General features: G+C 40.7%; 1 protein-coding gene and 2 long non-coding RNA genes across 4 annotated transcripts in view; 2 read left to right on the top strand and 1 right to left on the bottom strand.

Moving 5' to 3' along the window:
* The window catches only part of ITGB1 (integrin subunit beta 1), a 38,743-nt gene that overhangs the window by 2,491 nt on the left and 17,657 nt on the right, over window positions 1–18,595 (bottom strand). The window contains exons 4-16 of one of the 2 annotated variants that reach the window (XM_081834275.1): window positions 17,303–17,525; window positions 16,011–16,181; window positions 14,865–15,103; window positions 13,744–13,899; window positions 13,007–13,102; window positions 12,063–12,152; window positions 10,412–10,552; window positions 10,114–10,316; window positions 7,763–8,001; window positions 6,096–6,318; window positions 2,680–2,912; window positions 2,189–2,355; window positions 1,209–1,289 (exon numbers count right to left, since the gene is read on the bottom strand). In XM_081834275.1, the coding sequence (XP_081690401.1) occupies window positions 1,215–1,289; window positions 2,189–2,355; window positions 2,680–2,912; window positions 6,096–6,318; window positions 7,763–8,001; window positions 10,114–10,316; window positions 10,412–10,552; window positions 12,063–12,152; window positions 13,007–13,102; window positions 13,744–13,899; window positions 14,865–15,103; window positions 16,011–16,181; window positions 17,303–17,525 (2,256 nt within the window). In that variant the 3' untranslated portion in view covers window positions 1,209–1,214. The remainder of the gene's footprint in view (window positions 1–1,208; window positions 1,290–2,188; window positions 2,356–2,679; window positions 2,913–6,095; window positions 6,319–7,762; window positions 8,002–10,113; window positions 10,317–10,411; window positions 10,553–12,062; window positions 12,153–13,006; window positions 13,103–13,743; window positions 13,900–14,864; window positions 15,104–16,010; window positions 16,182–17,302; window positions 17,526–18,595) is intronic. The other variant, XM_081834276.1, reaches the window with a different exon arrangement.
* On the top strand, window positions 2,356–3,321 carry LOC309326145. The gene is made up of 2 exons (XR_014150201.1): window positions 2,356–2,454; window positions 3,125–3,321. It is a non-coding gene; the product is annotated as an uncharacterized lncRNA (long non-coding RNA).
* Window positions 13,943–18,595, top strand: part of LOC309326102 — a 56,992-nt gene continuing 52,339 nt past the window's right edge. Inside the window, exon 1 of the long non-coding RNA XR_014150154.1 lies at window positions 13,943–14,257. This is a non-coding gene — a long non-coding RNA (uncharacterized lncRNA). The remainder of the gene's footprint in view (window positions 14,258–18,595) is intronic.

Below are 18,595 nucleotides of genomic sequence, written 5' to 3'. Positions count from 1 at the left end.
AAATTAGCAGGAATTTGATAGCAGAGCATTCAGAAATATCTTAGCTGGTTTCCTGGGAGCTATTATGCCTCTGGTACCCACTTGTGCAGATACTGGAAGTGTGGCAAACAGCATACGGGTGGAAATACATGACAAAGCCAGCACAGCCTCATGATGGCTTCATATTACAAAGGAAAAGAGAGAGAGAGATCGAAAACACCACTTCTACAGTCTCATGTGAAGAGGGAACCACAAGGTCCTCTAGTGGTGCTACATGACAAGACTGAAGTACTCTACAATATGGGTTTCCCTTTGCATGTACTTGGAGGCCTCTTAACTTCTCTTTCATGGCTTTCTAGGCAAAATTCACTGCCTGTAAAAATTGGCCTTCCTTCACTAAGCTGGAAGGATGGCTGAAAGATTTATAACCAAGTGAGTTAGAAGCTGAGGAGTCAAAGTTTTAAGTGTGAGATTACCAACAGAAAAAGTAGGGGGAAATGAAAAGGAAGATGTTGCATAAGTCAAAGCCAACAGCAGGATCATTCAACACCAGTTACCCATGATATTTACCTTAAAAATCCAGCTAAAACTAGGCAAATTTAGTCTTATGGAGCTGCATTCAATGAACTTTTATTCTGAGTGGGCCCAAGTTAGTCAGGGCCATTAATTTCAATGGGTATACTCTTGAGCAGAATTTAGCTGAGTACAATCCATGGATTTTAATGAAAATGCATTAAGCAGGGTAGTTAACACTTCTGTTGATGTTAATTAAGTCCTAATACTTCTTGTATTTGACTATAATATGCCCATATATCAATTTGGCCAGCTCCAGAGGACACTAATCTTGGTCATTTGTCCTATCCCAAAGCCCCCAATAGTATTGCTATTCTCAATTTTCAAGGGAACAGAGGCCTGCAGGCAGTTACCTGCCCCACTTTTTTCAGTGCAGCCCCTTTAAGTGCACCTTGCCTGAGAGCTACAAACATCCTGGAGCTGGCACTGTATATATGCTCAGGCAAGTTGTTCAGATCTTACTAAGAAGGGGACAGGGCCCTAAAGCGCAACCCTAACTATAGTTTGGTCATTATTTCCCCTCATTTAAGCTCCACTGCATAATTCATAAAAAAGCAGCTGGCAAGATTGGTAAGAGTGATTAGTTAATGGCACATACAGCAGACTTTGAAGAAAGTGACATGCACAGAGAAAGAAATGGAAAGGAAAATACGAACGGAAACTTAGAGACCAGCTTTACGTCCATAGTTTGGATTCTTGAAATTATTAATAGGACTCTTGTATATAGGATTTTCTTGCTGAAGGTAGAAAAATGGTCAATGTGGAATGCAGAATTTCAGTGTACCAGTTTCCAAATAAGGTTTTCAACAATTCTTTCAAATATGACATTTCAATAATATATAGTATTGTGCTGTTTTCTGTACCAACTATATACAGTGGTACCTCGAGTTACAAACGCCTCAGATTACAAACTCTGCTAACCCAGAAGAGTTACCTCGAGTTGAGAACTTTGCCCCAGGATGAGAACGGAAATCGTGTGCCGACAGTGCAGTGGCAGCAAGAGACTCCATTAGCAAAAGCACGCCTCTATTTAAGAACAGTTTCAGATTAAGAACGGACCTCCGGAATGAATTAAGTTTGTAACTAGAGGTACCACTGTATACACAATGTATTGACTCTTAACAGAAACTGTATAGCTCAATTACATTGTAGCTAAGACCCAGGGAATACTTGTGAATATCAAGAGTAACTTAATGTGACCGTTGTTAGTTCAAATGCTTGGTCTCCATCTAAAATTCCTGGGTGGCACAATGAAAGCCTCAAAGCCAGCCACGAGATGATACATCTGTCAAAGTTATCTAGTCCAAAGACCACCAGTTTTTATTGCAAAGTTTAGGTAGAAAATCCAGAGAAACACTAAGCCAGGCTGTCTGGGCTTTATTCTAGAGCAGCAGTTCCCGATTAGCTAAGTACTGCAGATCTCCCATTTTTCAAAAGCCAAGCCATGGACCCCCAATTTTGAAAATTTTGATTTCTCTATGGTAATTTTTGTTATGTGAATTGTGCTGTGGACTCCTTGGGTGGATTACACAGACCACTAACTGGGAACCACTGTCCTAGAGGGATGAATGTCTAAAATGTCTGAAGTATACAAAAGAACATTTGCTGTATTCTCCAGGTGTTGTGTATCACTCACCGTATCCCACTTTGCATTCATCTTTTCCTTCTCAAATTTTGCAAATTCTCTCCTGTCATGAATGATCATAAGTAGCTTCCAAATCAGCAATAAAGCAAGACCAATAAGAACAATTCCAGCAACCACACCAGCAACGATGGGAATGATATCGGGACCTGTCGGGCATTCTAGGGAGCAAAGCAATCGAAGCACAATCAAGCATGATGTAAATCAACAATGTGGAAACAGGATGTTTGGCCAAAACAAATTCTGAATTTCTGCTGCCTGTAAGAGTTCAATTTTTACAGATAGAGCAGTTTTTAAATTAATTTATCTAGAAACGTAAAGCTTAATACTTTGTATTTTGATAGTAATAAAATAAATAAATGTATGATAATATATTGTTAAGCACTTTCTTGTTTTTGCTTTGTTTTACTTTACCTTTTCTCCACCCTTTTCACTTTATTTCTCTGCTGAAAGCCAACAATATCCATGTGAGAAACAAAACATACCTGGGGTCTTTACCACGTGGACAATGGCATTGTTGTTTGAATCAACTGAGTAGGTGAAATAGAACCAGCAGTCATCAATATCCTTCTCTTTGCAATGAGACTGTGCTTTATAGTCTCCAGGCTGTGGCAACTTCTCTCTATGGTCTACTGGTGTCAAGCTAAAATGTGAACACTCTTCTTCACAGGTGTCCTTCTTTCCTCCTCTGTTAAAAGCTCTGCACTGCACACAGTCCCTAATGCAAGTCAGATACAAGATACATCAGAATAAAATTAGTGTGGCAGTTTAGCATGCAGGAAGAACACAAAAGTTAAACAGAGGTTGAGTTCCAGTCCTCTTTAATTTTCAAACACAGCTGAAATGGAACTGCAGACACATTTTCCCTACCACTGCATTGGCTGCATCTTCCTTTTTCTTTTCAATACAGCATCTTTGATCCATTAAGAGCATCTTTGATCCATTAAGAGAGCATCCAGAAGCCTGCTTAGCAGGGCCTATATTACACTGCACTCAGTGGAATAAGAGAGAAAGGGAGGTGGACAAGGATCATCCCTGAGCCTGCTCCAGCTGGACTTTCCCCACAGAATCATCTTCCATCATGCAGCCTACTGAAATTATTTCAGGAGAGGCAGGCGAACAAGAAAGCATCAGTGAACATAACAGCAAAAAACATGAGTCTATTCAAGGATAACTATGAAAAATGTTGGTCTGAAATTAAGAGAGACTTGGATACTTGGACAAAATTGAAGCTTTCTTTGTTAGGCCGAATTGCTGCTATTAAGATGAATGTATTGCCAAAAATGTTGTTTTTGTTTCAAACATTACAGATTGTGGACAAAACGGAGTGCTTCCGGAAGTGGCAGAAAGATATATCTAAATTTGTCTGGCAGGGCAAAAAGCCCAGAATTAAGTTTAAGATATTAACAGATGCGAAAGAAAGAGGGGGCTTTGCCCTGCCAGACTTAAAGTTGTACTATGAAGCCGCAGCTTTCTGCTGGCTAAAAGACTGGCTACTTCTCGAAGACACTGACGTACTGGACCTGGAAGGTTTTAACAATGCTTTTGGTTGGCATGCATACTTATGGTATGACAAAGTTAAGATCAATAAGGCCTTTAAGAACCATATTGTCAGGAAAGCAGTGTTTAATGTCTGGACAAAATATAAAGACTTATTGGAAAATAAAACTCCAAGGTGGCTTTCACCTCTGGAGGCTAAGGCCCGAAAAAGACCCAATATGGAGGCCAAATGGCCAAAATATTGGGAAATATTAGAAAAAGATGGAGACAATTGGAAATTGCAGAGTTTGGAGAAAATGAAGGATAAGGTGCGAGACTGGTTACATTATGCTCAGATTAAAGAAGTTTTTAAAAATGACAAAAAGTTAGGGTTCCAGGTGGAGAAATCGAAGTTAGAAACAGAATTGTTAGAACCAAAGACCAAGGTACTATCTAGAATGTATAACTTGCTGCTAAAATGGAATACACAAGACGAAATGGTTAAATCGGCTATGATAAAATGGGCACAGGACATTGGGCATAACATTATGTTTGAGGACTGGGAAAGGTTGTGGACCACTGGGCTGAACTTCACCGCATGTAATGCTCTGAAGGAAAATGTAATGAAAATGATATATAGATGGTACATGACCCCAGTTAAACTTGCCAAAATATACCATTCGTCTGATAATAAATGTTGGAAATGTAAAGAAAATGAAGGAACATTCTTTCACCTCTGGTGGACATGCCCTAAGGTGAAGGTCTTCTGGGAAATGATATATAATGAGCTGAAAAAGGTATTTAAGTATACCTTCACAAAGAAACCAGAGGCCTTCCTTCTGGGTATTGTCGGCCAGAAGGTGTTAAAGAAGGATCGAACATTTTTTATGTATGCAACAACGGCAGCAAGGATTCTCATCGCAAAAAACTGGAAAACTCAAGATCTACCCACAGTGGAAGAGTGGCAGATGCAGCTGATGGACTATATGCAACTGGCCGAGATGACTGGCAGAATCCGTGACCTGGGAGAAGAGAAGATGGAGGAAGACTGGGAGAAATTCAAGATGTATCTACAAAAACATTGTAATTTGGCTGAATGTTAAGAAGGATGCTAGATTATAAAAAACTGGCCACCACTAAACTAGATTTAAATTTGATGATAAGTGAGACTAAAGAAAATATAAAATTTTTTGGAAGAAGTGCTAGATTATATTTGAATGAGTGGACATGAGATTGTAAACAAGTTGATAATTTGTTTGGAAAAAATTTTTAACGATGTAAATGGGAGCGGGAGACGTGAGGGAGTCCAAAGAAGTGATGAAATTGTTGTGACAGAAGTAAGATCGTTTATTATTTGTGCATTTATATTTAAAAACTTTAATAAATATTTATAAAAAAAAGAAAGCATCAGTGCCTGCTCCAACTGGACTGTCACCTCCCCCACATCCTGGGTTTTCTGCCACCAAGTAAGTACTACATGGAAAGGATCCTGATGAACTATTATATTTTAATGCTGTTGTGATTTTATTAATAGATTTTCATGTTATTTCCAAGCCAACTTGGAAGGAGGACTGCATCCTGAAAGGCAGCATATTAAAAAAGAAAGGAAGAAATTTAGCATATTTAAAATACATTCTAGTAATAGGTATTCAGCAACTGAACTACAATGCTGTGAAATAGCTGGGTGCACTCAAGTGCAGTTTTTACACAGATTTAAGATATTCTAAAAAGGTAAAGGTAAAGGGACCCCTGACCATTAGGTCCAGTCGTGACCGACTCTGGGGTTGCGGCGCTCATCTCGCTTTATTGGCCGAGGGAGCCTGCGTACAGCTTCCGGATCATGTGGCCAGCATGACTAAGCCACTTCTGGCGAACCAGAGCAGTGCATGGAAACGCCGTTTACCTTCCTGCCGGAGCGGTACCTATTTATCTACTTGCACTTTGATGTGCTTTCGAACTGCTAGGTTGGCAGGAGCAGGGACTGAGCAACAGGAGCTCACCCCATCATGGGGATTCGAACCACCGACCTTCTGATCGGCAAGTCCTAGGCTTTGTGGTTTAACTGTGGTTTAACGCACAGCGCTATCCGCGTCCCCTTAAGATATACTAGTTGGCTTTAAATGGTATCTGCAAGTGCAGGTACTATTTATTTTTTAAATTGAAAAGCTACACACTTCAGTATACCCAAGAAAAAAACCCCAAGGCAGTTTACAACAAGAAAACCAATATAATAAAACACTAATTACCAATAATTTATGCTCCAGCTTTAGAATTTTTTGTTTGGGGGGGGGGGAGGGAGAGAGAAAGCAAAGCAAAAACATGGGCCACAAGAAACAGCTCCTTGTACAAAGGGGAACACAAAAATTCCCCTGGAGCAATTTGAAAATATCCCAGCAGGAAGTTAAAAATCCAAAAGCCTTACTTGTGCTCTGCACAAACTCCAGGACAGGTTGGGCACAATTCACATGTTGGCCCCGTAAATTTGGGATCTGTGCAGTTACAGACTCCACACTTGCAGATTCCTCTGCCATTACAGATTTGTCCATTTCCAGCTACACATGGGGTGGTATCCATGTAACAATCACAAGCAGAGCCTGTATAATTTTCTGCGCATTCACACTCACGACATTTACATTCACCATGTCCTGCAATAAAAAGATAGGTATTTAGTTTCTATAAAGCACATGAAATTGAACATCAACAATTGCCATAATCGGATTTAATTTGACAGAGGCATTCAAAGCTGATTCCTACTACCCCAGTAAAGGAATAGATCATGTGACTTCTATTTCAACCACAAGATCCCATACTGCAAGTCTCTTCCACAGTTCCAAGGAGAGGACATGCTGTAACACTAATCTCCAAAGGCCAACTCTATAGAGACAATGGTGTCCTGTCTGCAGGATATGAGGTCCACATTGTAGCCCTACAAATTTCTATGAGATTAATGGAGAACTGCTATGAGCGTGCTTTCATAGAATGAGGTTTGGTAAAAGTTGGGTCTTGCATGTTGTGGCCATACATGACTTGGCCATCTGACTGTAGTAGAGCATAAGACCTTGGTCTGCCTCAGAGGCCAGCAAACTTGAGAACAATGTGCCTTTAGAAAGCAAGGGCAGAAAATCATTGTTGCTGAACAATTTTGAGGTTCATCTTGCATGCTATTATCTAACTACTCACTCTGCTTGTCCACTGGCAGTTTGCTAAGAGTGCTGATTTTAGATTGCACTGTCACTTGGAGCTCCTAATCAGAATATTCTCCTTTCAAAATGGTGTCAAAAGTTGGCACAAAGGTAAGGGATTAATGGTGTTTGGCAGGTTCCTCCCCATTTTATCTCCCTAACCTGTACTGTCCAAAGTGGACAGTTTTGGCTCTCTCTGTAATCTATCAAGTTGTACTCCCACTGAATGGCTCCCACCACAGCAAGGGCCAGCATGCACTGCCTCTAGATCACAAGAACTGGAGACATTGTGGGCACTGGAAGTCCCTGTGGCAGCCAGAGCAGCTGTATAGGGTCTTCGATTTAGGGTCTTTGACAATACTTAGTTGTAGGCTCAGTGATTACTCATTTCCCAGTTGGCCCCCTGAGCCAGAAAATAAGAGGAAAAGCAAAAGTGGAGAATAAAAGGTTTGTTTGTTTGTTAAGGCAAAAAGGAATGATTCAGAAAAAAGGAGTAGGAAATAACAGAAACCAACAAAAAGGGCCAAAGGAAGTACACACTGTAGATAGAGGAGCTGCAGCTGAACAACTTGGCCTGGGTAAGATAGGACCAGATCTGGTGGTTGAATTCTAGACCACATAACCCCTGCCTTTTACTTGATGTCTCTCGTAAATTTATAAATTAAAGTCTTGTGAAGGCATATAATAAGGGCTACAGTGTATGATTCTCTTCAGAAAAAGCCTCTCTCCTTTTACTAATAGTATTACTGTGTACGGTATTGCACAGCAGAGCATCGCAAGCCAAGAAGATCTCCTCCCAAATGTTAGGCTCTCATGCTTAGAAATAAGTACAGGACTGCATCCAAGCATTCCCCTCCCTCCAGAGGAACTTCTGAATCCTTAAAGTTTAAAAGGGTCAGTTCATTACCTCCACAAATCAAGCCATCAGAGCGATCACAGTTGAAGTTATCACATTCGCAAAACCGGCCAGAGTAGATCTCATTTGCATTCTCTCTCTTCCTGCACACACACTGTCCACAAATACATTCTCCATTGTTACTACATATTTCTGAACTGTTTGCTGGTCTACAGGTGCCTGACATATCTTCACTGTTTACTTCATCCATGCTGCATTCACAGAGCTTTCCAATACGTCCTGGTTTACACCTAAAAGAGAAAATGGTTCTCATTACTAAACTGTTAACTAAAATCAATGCAAAACTTTCTTTCCCCTTATATACATATTGAGAAGGGGGTGGGATGAGATACTGGTGCATAGATACAGGAAACAGTCTCTTTCACGAGAGCATGATTCATCCTAGAGGCAGACGTTCCGAAACTGAAGAACGGCAGTTTGGGGAAGCTGCTGAATGACTCTTCTACTAACTTCATTAATATAGCAGATGCTACTAATTGCTGTAAAAATAATATAAATGCTAATTTATTCCAAAGGTGAAATGAGGCACATGCCTGCTTGACACAACAGACATTCATTTTTCTATGCTAGAAAGGTCTTGAAGAATGGTCTGCTACAATTGCACTTAAGAACAGGTCCAATCAGCCTGCAACAGTATTATGGTAATATTCACCACTTATATCATCATCATTATCTATTTGTTTATTGCCCACCTTATTCCCCACAGGACTCAAGGCAGCTTACAGATAAAAACAACACCCCTAAAGTATGTAGCATTTTCAAAACGCTATTTTCTAAGTTAAAACAGGAAAGGTAGTCCATGCCCAGCAGGCTCAAAATACAGGATACAAGAGGAAAAAGAATTAGGAGCAGAGGAGGAAGTGAGCATTGTAGCACAGTCATTTCTCGCAGGGAGGAGAAAGGAAGCTCCTCGCAACCATTTCTTCTCTGCCTGATAGGTGGGGGCCATGTTCCTCTTCTCCCTGACATGATCATCATCGGGGTGTGTTGTAGCCTCCCTGTCTACTTAGTGGCAGAGGCCACATAATGCTCCCCTTCAGTTCTACCAGTCTGTTTTCAGTGCCTCTCTCTCTTTGAATGTTTTTGAGGGCCCAAAGGCAGGAATGTTCACTTTAAAAAAACAAAAACAAAACAAAAAAACAGTGTGGTCAAAATTACTTTTGGAAATACATGGGAATTTAAAGATCCTGGTAGGAATAAGCAGTCGGTGTTCATGGGGGAAAGGAAGGCAGGAGACTTTTTCAGAGAGGTACTCTTTCTTTAATTGGTCCGTTGCCGGATCTTTCTCTCTTGCTTTTTCCTGAGCATTCATCTCTGTTAGCTTATTTCTAAGGGTCTCCAATCTTCCCAAGATCTCAGATTGGGCAAGGAAAGGCAACAATCCAAACTGATTTATTAATGCCTTTTCTTCTGGATAGAAGTTATCAGTCCCCTCATTAGGCAGTCTCATCTCCTGTCTTAGTTTCAAGGGCCCTTGCTCAATGTGTTCCAGTTTGTCTTTTGAGTGTCCTCTCTCCTCCTTTGATTTACAAGTAAATCTTATCTCAGCTGTCGTAATATCATCAGGAAGCAAATTCAAACATGTGCTGTTTTCAAAAAATCTTGTTACCGTTATCCTTTTCTTTAACAGCAAGTGTCTTGATCTATATATATATTTGGCCAAGTTTTGGTCTTTGAAGGAGGCAATCACTCGCAGGGAGTATCCATTGTAGAATATGAAATCTACTGAGGTAATGTCATTTAATCTTATTTTCGGAGGGGCCAGTATGGGATGACTGAAGGTACCTGAAGGCCCAGCATTGAAATACAAATTTCATGCTTGCTTAAGGAGCTGACTTGGGTTCCCTTCCCTTTATTCATACTTTTTTCCTATATGAGGAGAAAGGACACACAACTTCTCTTTGTGTAAGGATTATGTGGCACAGGAAGGAAAGAGGCTAAGAAAGAAACAAGGACGGGAAATGGTCCAAGCTAAGCAAACAATGAAGTAGCGGGGGGTAGTGAGAGAAAAATGAAATAATGATTACATTGACCTGCCAAGCAAGGGGAAGTGGGTGAAGACGCAGTGCAGAAACAGCAGGAGATGGGAAAATGAGAGGCAGGTGGTGGAGTGAATGATGAATGAAAAAAAATGAGTGAAGGGCCTTTTAAAGTAGGAGGAAAGGGGGAGTGGCAGAGAATAGGGACTCCTGTGAGTTCTCCAAAGCATCTGTTTTCAGTGTCGAGGCTCAACCCTGAAGCATGTGAGGAATACATGGAGGTTCTCCTGAGCTGGTGACAGCACATTCCCTTCAGCGCTGATTCCACCCAAGAATCAGGGAAAAATATTAATATTTATCTACCTGCAGGCACCACACTCAAATGTTCCATTTCCAAAGAAGCAAATAGGGCTGTCTGGAATTCCGTCCTTGTGACATTCACATTCACAGATGAACTCCAGATTAATTTCTACCTCTTCAGTGAAACCTAGTGGCTTGATTTTAATGGTTTCACCCTGCCCCTTTTCTGGACACTGGTTGGCTGTTACTTTAATCTCAAAGCTAACCTGTAAGGAAAATAAAGAGTACATAGGTAAATTGTTTGACACTGATTAGAGGGGGTGAAGCAATAGCACACTGATTCCAGAATGCAGAAAGTTACCTCATCTCCAATTGAAATGTTGGAGCACTTTCTTCCTTCATCTCCTGTACCATTCACTCCATTCTTGCAGAAAGATTTATATTCAATTGTGACTTCTTTTGGTAGTTTGTTGTTTTCCAGAATGACTTCTGAAGACAATGACTAACACAAAAGTCAAGTAGTTTAGTGAAGGATAATGGAACATGCAGCCCAACTTCATCTGGAAAGCCACAGGTTTTTCTACTCTGTGGTCTCCCAGATGTCCAAACAGTTCCTTAAAAACACTTGGAAAATACTCTCTTGCAAGAGATACTATCTAGTCCTTTTAAAACGTGCATTTCTGAAGGGACTACAGTGGTACCTTGGTTCTCAGACACCTTGGTACTCAAAACAACTTGGAACCCAAACACTGCAATCCCGGAAGTAAGTGTTCCTGTTTGTGAACTTTTTCCAGAAGCTGAACGTGCTCCGTTTTGAGTGCCACACTTACGTTTTGAGAGTTATGCTGAGTTCTGTCTGTTTTTGCTATTTATTTTGCATTTTTGTGGCTCATTTCTTGTTTTGTTTTTGTTACTGTGTGGAACCCAGTTCAGCTACTGATTGATTGTGTGACATTGTTTATTGCTTTCATTTTATGGTTCAGTGGTCTCGTTAGATAGTAAAATTAATCTTAAATTGCTGTTTTAGGGGTTGTTTTTTAAAGTCTGGAACAGATGAATCCATTTTGCATTACTTTCTATGGGAAAGCGTGTCTTGATTTTGGAACAGACTTCCAGAACGGATTAAGCTTGAGAACCAAGGTACCACTGTATTAGTTTTCTCTGTATCTTGACACAGCAAGTTTTGAACTAGTGTTACCATTTTCTCGTGGGTTTTGTGCAGCCAGCATCATTGTAGCTTACAAAATGGATAAAAGAGATTGATAAAATTGTATTGCTGATAAGATCAGCACTGCTATTTTCCTCTCCCAACTCCTCCCCGGAAAAACCACACAGAAACGTATTGTAAAGGACTGCAGACTGTTTATAGGTTAAAATCAGCACTTTGAACTGGGTCTGGAAACTAACTGACAGCCAGTGCAGTCAAGCCAGGACCAGTGTAATCTGCTCAAACCTGTCTTGCCCTGTGAGCAAGGTCTCTGGGTGGCTAGAATGGGAAGCTACCAACTCTTTTTATACTACATATACAACTCAGAACCTCATGTGCTTAAATAAGGGATGGGGAACCTCCAGCCAGGCCTCCCCATTTGGCACAAGAGTCCAAGCCATGGCTACCTGCCCTACACTTAATGTTGTATGTGACAAGTGTGGGGCACATAAAGGCAGGGCTTGGTAAAAGGTGCTTTGAAGCTGATCATCAGTTCTGGAGAAGCACTGCACAAAGGGTTTCTTCAGTGCTGACCATCAGCTGACTGATGGCAACAGAGAAATACTGCACATATTTTTTGCTTATACATTTGATTTCAAACCATGCAAGCGAAGATTGCCACTGCAACATCAGGTGATTGACAAGGGGGCGGCCCTGTCCACCTGTCAACCTTGACTTGTGTGCATATGTATATGTGGCCAGGTCCGGATCCCCACTGGGGAATTCAACAAAATACATCCTTTATTGTATATAAAACACATTGTCTTTGGGTGTATGTGGCGATAATGAAAACTGGTGAACTCACATTGTAGGCATCAATTATCAGTTGAATCACGTTACTGGAGTTTGAAGAGAGTGTTCCCACTGCAGATTTTGGAATCAAATTCTTGAGCTCCTTTACATGAGAAGAGTGAGAAAAACATTCAGTTAAAATCATAAGCAGCACATAGATTAATTCTATACACAAAATGCAATTTATAGAAAACCATAAAAAAGGTAAAGGACAGTTAAGTCCAGTCCCCTGACAGTTAAGTCCAGTCGTGAACGACTCTGGGGTTGCGGCGCTCATTTCGCTTTACTGACCAAGGGAGCCAACATTTGTCCGTAAACAGTTTTTCCAGGTTATGTGGCCAGCATGACTAAGCTGCTTCTGGCGAAACCAGAGCAGCGCATGGAAATGCTGTTTACCTGCCCACCAGATCGGTACCTATTTATTTTAAAAGACAGCTGAAGGTGGCCCTGTTTAGGGAAGTTTTTAATGTCTGATGCTGTATTGTTTTTAATATTTGGTTGGAAGCTGCCCAGAGTGGCTGAGGAAACCAGCCAGATGGGCGGGGTATAAATAATAAAATATTATTATTATTATCATCTACTTGCACTCTGACGTGGTTTCGAACTGCTAGGTTGGCAGAAGCTGGGACCGAGCAACGGGAGCTTATCCCGTTGTGGGGATTCGAACCGCCAACCTTCCGATCGGCAAGCCCTAGGCTCAGTGCCACCCGTGTCCCATATAGAAAACCATAGTTATACAGAATTCAATTTCTCAAGTTTCTAACACATGCACAGAACAGGGGTGGGGCAACTGCAACCCATCAACTCTCTCTACATTCCCACCTAGGGTGGGTGGGGGTAAATACCATTATTGTCTAGAGAGCACCATTGGTTGTGTGGGTGGAGGCATTTTCAGGCTGGGGAATCTCAGCTGGTGAGGGAAGGGACTCTATAGAAGCTTTTGTCACTTGCTCTTACCTTGTAAACTGGTTGAAATTCTTGTGTAACAGCAAATATTATCTGAATATTATTGTCACTTAGCTTCTGAACAAGGTGTGCAATGGAGGGATAATCCTGAAGAATGAAGTTTACTTTTTATATATACGTGAATTTCACACACAATAACAGTCTTATATACAATTTTCTATACAAACATAAGCAAGAGCAAACATAAGAGTCAAAAACATTTTTTAAAAAAGCAATCCATCAACTCTCATTAACGGAAGCCTCTAATTCTCAGATTCTTCATTCTTATCAAAGCATTACTTAGGCTTTTTCTTCTATTTTGCCAGTTAAATAAATGTTCTCCAGTTCTTGGGTTTCTCTCTGGATTCAGAACAGGAGTTTTAGCAAAGTAGGATAACTTGGTTTTAAAATAGGCAAACCAAACCTGGCATTCTTCCTCCATGAAGAAAAATGTGAGGGCTACTATAACAAAATTAAAAATCTCTACATGTTTTTACATACAAGCTCTGCTAGCACTGGTCCATGAAAGCTTACAGACCCTGCTATTTTAAAATTATAAGCTAAACTTTTAATGGGTGTTCTTCTCAAAGAATTCTTCTACATTGGGGGGGGAGTATACTGGGATTGTCTCCTATTTCTACACGTGTGTATATTTGCATGTGCGTGTGTGTGTGAGAGAGAGGGGGGGCACACATACACAATAACATACATGTAAACACAAAATAAAACATTCTCTTAAGCATACTTACATAATAATGGCTCATTGTGTACATATTGTTATCTAAATGACATCGCCCGTCATTTGGCAAGACAATTCCTCCAAGTTTCCCATCTCCAGCAAAATGAAATCCAGCATCCGTAGAAAATACCAACAACCGAGTGACATTTCTCCATCCAAGTTTTGACTTGAAAAGAAATTACATATATATATATATATATATATATATATATATATATATATATATATAAGCATAGATCATTGTGAAAGAATATGGTAGCAGAGAAAACTGAAAAATGAGTGATCAGTATTCCCATGGAGTTTTAGCAAATGGAAAGATATAAATAAGCTACCTTCCCATCACTACTGTACAGTTTTGATAGTAGCTTCAGGAACATGTGCATGACATAAAAACATAGTGTGGGAAGAAGCCACCTGAACACACCCGGAATTGACAGCTGGGATGTGTTGGCACTAGGATACAGTTTCTCCAGCCTATGGTCAAGAGGCATGCAGAAATTACCATGCAACCTTTGCAACTGGAGGTTGACTCAGAAAGCTTCAAAGCAAGAGAGGGGAAGGATTCCATTTGTACACTGAAGTCACCTTCCCAATTCCCTCTGAAAATTGCTGGCACCAGTCATCATGGTACTTGGGCATCCAGATCAGAGTTCTGGTCCAGGGTTTTACTCTATATATTTACCAGCAAAGTGCGTCTGGGGAGAGGTGGGGTGGGGGACATGAGCAGGGTTTTCTCAAAATACACTGCTAGCTAACAACTACTAGAACTGAAAATCAGCAGCTAGACTTTATAGGAGCAAGACTAGAAGCAGTAGAAGAGAGGGTCTGCAAATCATAGACTGGTGACTGAAACCTTTTGTTGTTGTTGAACAGAGAGAGAGAGTACACAATGACTATGCCTTTTGTTTCCTGTGCAAGAGCTGCAACAAACAAACCCTTATGAGTACACATGTGGTTGAATGCCTTTTAAGGATCCCCACTGGTTTTTGCTACTTATCACTGTACCTTTTCAACATTTGTGTCCAGGAAGTTAAATTAACACTTTTGATCCATTAAATCTGAATAACAGCCAAGGGTCTACAAGTCAATTGCATTTCTAGTAATATCCAAAAGAAATGAAAATACACTTACACCACAAACAGCAACCTGCATTATTGCATCAAATCCACCTTCAGGAGAATCCAGATTGCCAGAAATCTGTTGGTCACCTACAAGCTTGTTGAACAGATTTCCATCGCTGGTAAAGTTGAGTACATTCCTGTAGCTAAAAGGGCTTGTACAGTTAAGGTCAACGGTGCATGGGTTCTTGAGTTTGGCTGGTGTAGTACTAATATAAGGCATTACAGTTTTTTCAACAAAAGAGCCAAATCCTGAGAGAGAGGGGGGGAGGGACATACAATGGAACTCTATTAGTTCTGAGAGCAATAGAAAGCCCTATAGAGAAGCCACCAAGTTGCAGGGCAGGTTGCACTCCAGCAAAAGACATTCGTTTTCATCAGGAAACAATGGGAAGCTTGGTCTGCCAGGTAATGAAGTGAAGTGTCCAGGAGGAAGTGGTTCTGAAGGGTCAGAACTCACCCTTAGCAAGGGTTATACTGAATGTCTTCTACACAGCAGACATGTTTGGAAACCCGGAGAGGCTATCTGGCTGTCATGTGGGTTTCTTTTGTGCATGTGTTCATCCCAAAGAAGCAGGACATATTGCCTGGAAGGAGTGCTATGAACTGGGACCATGTAGACACTTTACTTTCTCAAGAGGCTGTATATGAAACCCAGTAGGAATTCCAATATTTACATAGAAACCAATCAACTTTGGGTTGTATTCAACCAAGTCCTACTTAAGAGTAGATCCACTCAAACTGCTCATTAGCTTTGAATATTATGTGTTAAGTTTGTACATGACTTAAGTTATCTTCAGAACAAAAGCATTGACAATAAACTTGATTAACTTAAGTCTACTTATCCCAATTAGTCTACTGTGAGTATGCCTTAAACTTGATGCAACCTATTATAATCCTTGCTTCCACTAGCTTGCATATAGGCTCTCAGGTTTGCTCTATCCAAATCTGTTTTTATCCAGCAGCAATCTAATACAGAATCTATGTTATAAAAGTATGCATTTTCTTCTCCTAGTACAAACTTACTAAATCATGTTTATATTTCTGAGCACATGCATATTACACATGTATATTTCTCTTTACATTTTGACATGATAAACAGAACTTTTCTAAAGAAAAGCAAGCCCTAATTTATAATGATTTTAAACAAAATTATTACCAATTCGAAAATCTGAAGTTATATTCTTCATTTTACTCATGAGAGAAGTTCCAAGGCTTTTCACATTCTCCAAGTCATCTTTCATAGAGTAGGAGAGATCCATAAGGTAATAAAGATCAATGGGATAATCTTCAGCTCTCTTAAATTTTAATGAAAATGTCTGTGGTTCCCCTAATCCCAGAAAAAGAAATAAAAGTTTTAAAGCAAAAATTCCATAATGGCACTAGACAGTAAGTACGCTAAACATACAAGTGCAATGACACTTCCACCCTATGCTTAGTGCCTCTGTCTTGCTAGAATATATCCTTGAGCTGTGAAGCCGCCTCTTCCTTGCCTGGATGGAGGGCAGAGATCTGTGTGTGAGGAGTCAGCTTATTTTAAAACTTCTTTGGCATTGCTGGAAAATAGTCCACTGTATGAAGTCACACCTGTTGCTCCACCCACATTTGCCTTTGGCCCTGCACACCACTGGCACGTGGCCCCCAGAAGATGGCCCTTTATTCCAACATAAGGGGCGGGTTCGTGGCCTTGCCACGCAAATATAGCTCTGAGAGGGACATTGGGATCTCCTAACAAGGATACTTTGGGAGAAGCCATGACTGCTTCAAGTGGTATGATCATGACTTCAACATACAGTGCAGATGGGGCCCAAATCTACTTAGGAGGATACTTCCAATTGGATAATCCAGTTGCTGTTTCCAATTGTAAACACATTTTTGTGTACATTTCCAGTTCCTGCTCACTAGGCACTCCAAAATATGTATCACGGTTATCAATGCCTGGGGCACGTTCTGTGTTTCCTCTGAGCAGTTCCAAAGCACTTTCAGGGTGAAGAAAAGCATTTTTGACCCCAAATGAACCTTAAACCATTTATGCATGTACCAAAATTGTTCAGAAGGCCCCAATATTCTGAAATTATCCCACACCATGTTTCATGAAGACTGGTCATTTAAGAGCTTCAGATCCGTTTCCTGAATAGGGTAAGTTGAATGTTCATGTGCAAGTGTCTGTCGAAAGGAATTTGAGTTGCCGTTCTGACCAATGCTTGCTCAACATACTTATACAATATACTGGCAATATACTTAAGGTGGGGAAACTACTAGAAAATCAAGGTACAATGGCTTGATCAAGGTACAACGTTCCCACCTCAGTTGAAGCTGGATCGATCTCTATCTATCTATCTATCTATCTATCTATCTATCTATCTAAATGTTTTGACAGTTCTAGTCAATTTCTTGAATAATGGTGAGAACATAAGGAAAAAGACATCACTGTTAATCTGACATCCTTACCTATTCGCAGCTTCAATTGCACTTGCTGTGGTTGAATCTGAGTAATGTCTTCCGGTTTAAGATTCTCAGCAGCCCCTTTGACACGATTGGTTACTTCCTTGTTTTTCGGCATAGCTTGTGAACCTCTGGGATTCTCTATTTCATCTGGAGGGCAGCCCTTAGTTTTTAAAACTTCCAAATCATCACATTGTGCTGAAGTAGATTCTCCTTCTTGTAAGAAGGTCTAGCAAACATAAACAAAATCAGGTTCTAAATTGTTCACAGTATGTTCATCTCCAACTATACTACCACCGTGGTTCATTCAGCATACGATTCAAAACACCATTGACATTTTAAAAACCAAATCTGATTTTCATTTTGTATTACTATATTAGTTGCAGGAGGGGATCACTTTGAGTAAAGGTATGTTTTCAGAAATGCAAAGATACACACAGCAGGGTACAGCAAAGTCTAATTGTTAATTTTGTACTAAACTGTAATATTGTTCCAAATGTTATCTTAGCTGTCTTACTATTTTTAATAGCTCCTTGGAAGATGATTGAAAGCAGCATAAAAATGGAATGGAATTCAGCAATGTTCTAGTGATGAGCAGTTCAGAGTAAACTAGCTTGACAGTAGTTTTCAAGAAAGATGCTGTAAGCGGGCTTGGTAGGTTTCAAAGCTATCACCTGTCCCTGCAAGGAAGTCCTGGGGGAAGGGTTGAGATGCAAGGGCCTAGCAGAGCTACCAAAAACAGGAGACAGCTGCAGGATGGGCAGGGCAGACTGTAAGGGCACAGACTGAGAAAAGGAGTCACGACACCGGTGTGGGCGTGGGTCACGGTTGCAACCACAAGGAGAGGAGGAGAATGAAAGAGATGTGAGGCAGACGTCCTGGCATTTGAAAGAAAGGGCTCTTGCTTCCAGCAGAGGGGTTGTGATGGAGCAGTAAAGCCAAAACCAGCTGGGCTCTTGCCAGGAGCCAAGTGCCAGAGAGGCAGAGGAGACATGGCAGGAACTGAACTTGAGAGACAACACAGCCAGAAAAACAGCCCAGTTGCGGGACAAAAATAAGTGTTTAGTCCAGGCACAAAAAGAAAGAGCCAACAGCAAATCTGATGGGGGGCCTGCACATTGTCATTGTTAGTGTGCCTGCAACCGTGAGGAAGAGACCAAAACAAGGAAGGTTTTATACATAATTTTGGCGAGATCACTTCTGAAGGGAATGAGGGAGTAATGCATTCGTTTAATGTAGAGCTACCCCATCACAGCTCTCAGTCCTGGAGGACCTGCCCCCTGCCTTGAAAGCCCTTTT

The sequence above is a fragment of the Podarcis erhardii genome (genome assembly GCF_964252035.2).
Source record: "Podarcis erhardii genome assembly, chromosome: 12".
Taxonomy (NCBI): Eukaryota; Metazoa; Chordata; class Lepidosauria; order Squamata; family Lacertidae; genus Podarcis; species Podarcis erhardii.
The sequence above is the reverse complement of the archived record's forward strand: the minus strand, read 5'-3'. Positions and strand labels throughout refer to the sequence as shown.